The sequence below is a fragment of the Apis dorsata genome, unplaced genomic scaffold (genome assembly GCF_000469605.1).
Source record: "Apis dorsata unplaced genomic scaffold, Apis dorsata 1.3 scaffold_341, whole genome shotgun sequence".
Taxonomy (NCBI): Eukaryota; Metazoa; Arthropoda; class Insecta; order Hymenoptera; family Apidae; genus Apis; species Apis dorsata.
Genome location: NW_006263608.1, coordinates 445024 through 448621, shown reverse-complemented (window position 1 = coordinate 448621; position 3598 = coordinate 445024). Strand labels below are relative to the sequence as shown.

General features: G+C 18.2%; 2 protein-coding genes across 2 annotated transcripts in view; one reads left to right on the top strand and one right to left on the bottom strand.

Annotated features, from left to right (window-relative positions):
- Positions 1 to 760: 760 nt before the first annotated feature.
- On the bottom strand, positions 761 to 2178 carry LOC102678263 (probable malonyl-CoA-acyl carrier protein transacylase, mitochondrial). The gene is made up of 2 exons (XM_006618098.2): positions 1369 to 2178; positions 761 to 1248 (listed from the first exon to the last, which is right to left on the bottom strand). The coding sequence occupies exons 1-2, from the start codon at positions 2160 to 2162 to the stop codon at positions 807 to 809; spliced, it is 1236 nt and encodes a 411-aa protein (XP_006618161.2). The 5' UTR covers positions 2163 to 2178; the 3' UTR covers positions 761 to 806.
- Positions 2179 to 2816: 638 nt separating this feature from the next.
- Positions 2817 to 3598, top strand: part of LOC102673523 (ubiquitin carboxyl-terminal hydrolase 45) — a 7107-nt gene continuing 6325 nt past the window's right edge. Inside the window, exons 1-2 of the mRNA XM_031511670.1 lie at positions 2817 to 3040; positions 3121 to 3225. Of these exons, the coding sequence (XP_031367530.1) occupies positions 3138 to 3225 (88 nt within the window). The 5' untranslated portion in view covers positions 2817 to 3040; positions 3121 to 3137. The remainder of the gene's footprint in view (positions 3041 to 3120; positions 3226 to 3598) is intronic.

The following is a 3598-nucleotide window of genomic DNA, read 5'->3' as shown; positions in this document are numbered from 1 at the left end:
AAAACTCTTTCATTTTGTCTCATAAATCACATAAGTAATATTTTTATCATTAACTAAATAATTCTAGTTATATATCTCAAATAAAATTATTTATTTAGTAAAATAATTTGAGAATAATAATAAAAATAAAATATTTATTAAATAAATAAGAATAATAAATTATATAAAGAAAAAATTCATTTGATATATTTAAATATCATTACATAATACAAAAATAATATAATTTAATATTAAATAATATTTTTGATTAAATACAATATTTTGATACATAACTTAAATAACAAAATTTAAATGTTAAATCATAAAATTATGTAATGATAATATTTTGACAAAATGAAATAACAAATTTTAAATTTATTTGACGTTATTTGATATTTAGCTTAAAAAAGTGATAAAATCATTTTTCATAATATTTCTGATATTATTTTTGAACACGCTTGAAATAACAACAACATATTTAAAAAAGTATACTAATAAAAAAGTTTTTATAATTGAAAAAAAAAAATTTAAATATCTTATAATATTTTATCAAATCAAAAATATTGTTAATTTTAAACAATTTATTATATATATATATATATATATATATATTATCAAAAATAATAGCAGAAATAAAATAATTAAAAAATAATAATAAATAATTAAAATAAATGATTTTTTTTTACTATTATATGTAAATATAATATCTTTTAATTATTTCAAAATTATTTTTATTTTTTGTAATATTTTATACATGTTTATAATAAATAAGACAAAAGAATTAAATAAAAAATGTATATTTAAAATCTGATCTTAGTAATTATAAATTAAATTACTGTACATGATTTACTTGCTTTTGCATTAATTAATTTTAAAATAGTTTTCATTCTTCCTTCTGATCCTACATCATATGTTTCTGGAAATGATGTTTCCTTAGGTCTGCTATATATATTTTGCAAACATTGTTCCCATTTAACTGGCGAGACAATTTGTTTCAATATATATTTTTTCACTGTTCGTAAATTACTATATGGCAAACCTTTATAATTGGAATATACTTTACATCTAGGTTCATTTATTTCTATAGAACTTAACATTTTAAAAACTGATTTTATAGCAGGTTCCATCAATGGTGTATGAAAAGCTCCAGATACAGGTAATCTAGATACATTTTTTAAATTAAATTGTGTTTTATTTTTTTCAATATATTCTAATGCTTCTATATTTCCTGCTATTATTTTTCTTTCTGAACATAAAAAAATAGCAATTCTAAAAACAGTTAATTATATAATTAATATTAAATTATATATTATATATATAAGTTATATATAGTTATATATTAAATTATATAATTATTAAATTATAATAATTATAATTTAAAAACATTACCTGCATATTGGTTTTTCAATACCTATGTTCATTGCCCACTTGCTTGCTTCTTCACAAACTTGTGAAAGTTTTGTTTGTGGTGTACAAATGACGGATAACATTCCTTGAGGTACTTTATCTGCAGCATATTGCATAGCTTTTCCTCTAGTCCATACTAACCGTATTCCATCTTCAAAAGTTATTATACTAGAGACAATTAAAGCAGTTATCTCTCCTACACTATATCCAGCTGTAGCAACACAAGTTTCAAATACTTTAGGTTTTTCTACTTTAATTTTTTCTAGTGCGGCTAAAGATAATAATACTGTAGCAGCTTGATTAAATTCAGTTCTATTTAATTTCTCTTGTGGACCATCCAAACAAAGTTTCAATAAATTATAATTGATTATTTCATTGGCTATTTCAAAAAGTTCCTTAGTACCACTATAATTCAAGTACTTTTTAATCATACCAACTTTGATAGTTCCTTGACCAGGAAATAATAAAACAGAAGTAGTTTTTGGATTAATACTTGGTTTTGTTTCTTTTTTTAGTGAAATATCCTTAGGATATGGAGTTGTCATCCAATTATTATCTTTAGCATCTTCAAATGTTGCAGCTTCTTCAAGTAAATGTAACACTTCTTGTTTCTTATATGAATTTTGCAAAGAGATTTTTTCAAATACATTTGACTTTGGTTCACAATTATTATTCCCATCTTTTATTGAATTATTTGAAATCTGATTTATTCGATTTAACCAATAATATTTTGGTACATAAGGAAATATTTTTTTAAATAATAACTGCTGAAACATTCTAATTAATTTAAAATTTAATATGTATTAAATATTTACAAAATTATATATTTAAAAAATAAAAACTTCTATTGAAAATTAATTTTATCACAAAAAATATATAATATAAGATTTATAATCTATTAATAATTTATATATCATATAAAATATAATCATTTATTTCAATTAATAACTTTTTTAAACATATATATAAGGTTAAGTTATATTATTCATTATAGTTTATTATAAAATTTAAATGAATGATAACTTTATAATAAATAATAATAATAATAATAATAATAATAATAATAATAATAATAGCTTAATAATAAATAAATGATAAAAACTTATCTTGATGTTAACATTTTATTAGCCAATAGTTAAAATCTTAACATCTATCATGTGATTTGATTTGTTTTATGATTTAGTGAAAAAAATATATATATATAATTTAATAATATATAATATATATATATATATATATATGAGCAAAATGAATATATTTTAAGAATATTGAAGATATTTAAATAAAAATTAAAATTATTAATTTAATTTGTATTTATTATTGCTTTATTTAAAAATATTTGTATTATATCATATTAATAAAGTCAAACTAAATTTAGTAATCAGTTTAAGTTGTTAGCCCTGTTCATATTATAGTTTCGACAGTTTGTAACTGTATGAATTCTGCAGTATATAAATTGTGCAAGCAACAATAATTGTGACAGCATATTTTGTTGTAGTACTTATTTTTAGTTTATTTTAAATAATTATTATAAAAATTAATGAATTTAAAAAAATTATTTAATGAATTTATACAAACTATAACGACACGTAACATTTATATGTTAGGAGTTGTTTAAGTTATCATGAACTAATTTCTAAAATACATCGTATAAGTAATTTCCACATGTTTTTTTTGTTTATCAAACTATTAAGTAATAAAACTTATAAATATTGACAATTGCATTTAATGTAGTTAGGAAATAAATCAAGATGAGTAAAAAACGTAATCGACAACCTGATGCAAATGGAGAATTAAGTGAAGGTTCAACTGATTCTTGTAACGAATCAAATACTACAGGTTAGAATTAATTTTTTTAAGATATTTTAATTTTAAGATTTTACTTATTTTTTTATATTAAAATTATATATTTTTTAAATAGTTAGATCATAATATTTTATGTTATTAATTTATATTTTAAAAAATATATTTAATGAATAAATTACAATACAATTAAATTTTGGAGTGATTTAATATAATAATAGTCAAATATTAAATTTATAATTAAATTATAACTAAATTATTAGTTATAAGTTTAACATTAGTAGTTTATATAAATGATTTAATATCTACTTTTGGATCTTCATTAGAAATTTATTAGTTCATGTAATAAATTAAAAATTAATGATAAAAATTAATGATAAAATTAAAAATATTTTAAATTAATTATACA

Excerpts from the sequence above, each read along its gene's own strand:
- LOC102678263 (XM_006618098.2), bottom strand. The coding sequence starts at position 2,162 with ATGTTTCAGCAGTTATTATTTAAAAAAATATTTCCTTATGTACCAAAA. Across the intron at positions 1,249-1,368 it reads ATTGAAAAACCAATATGCAG|AATTGCTATTTTTTTATGTT; the intron begins GTAATGTTTTTA and ends AACTGTTTTTAG.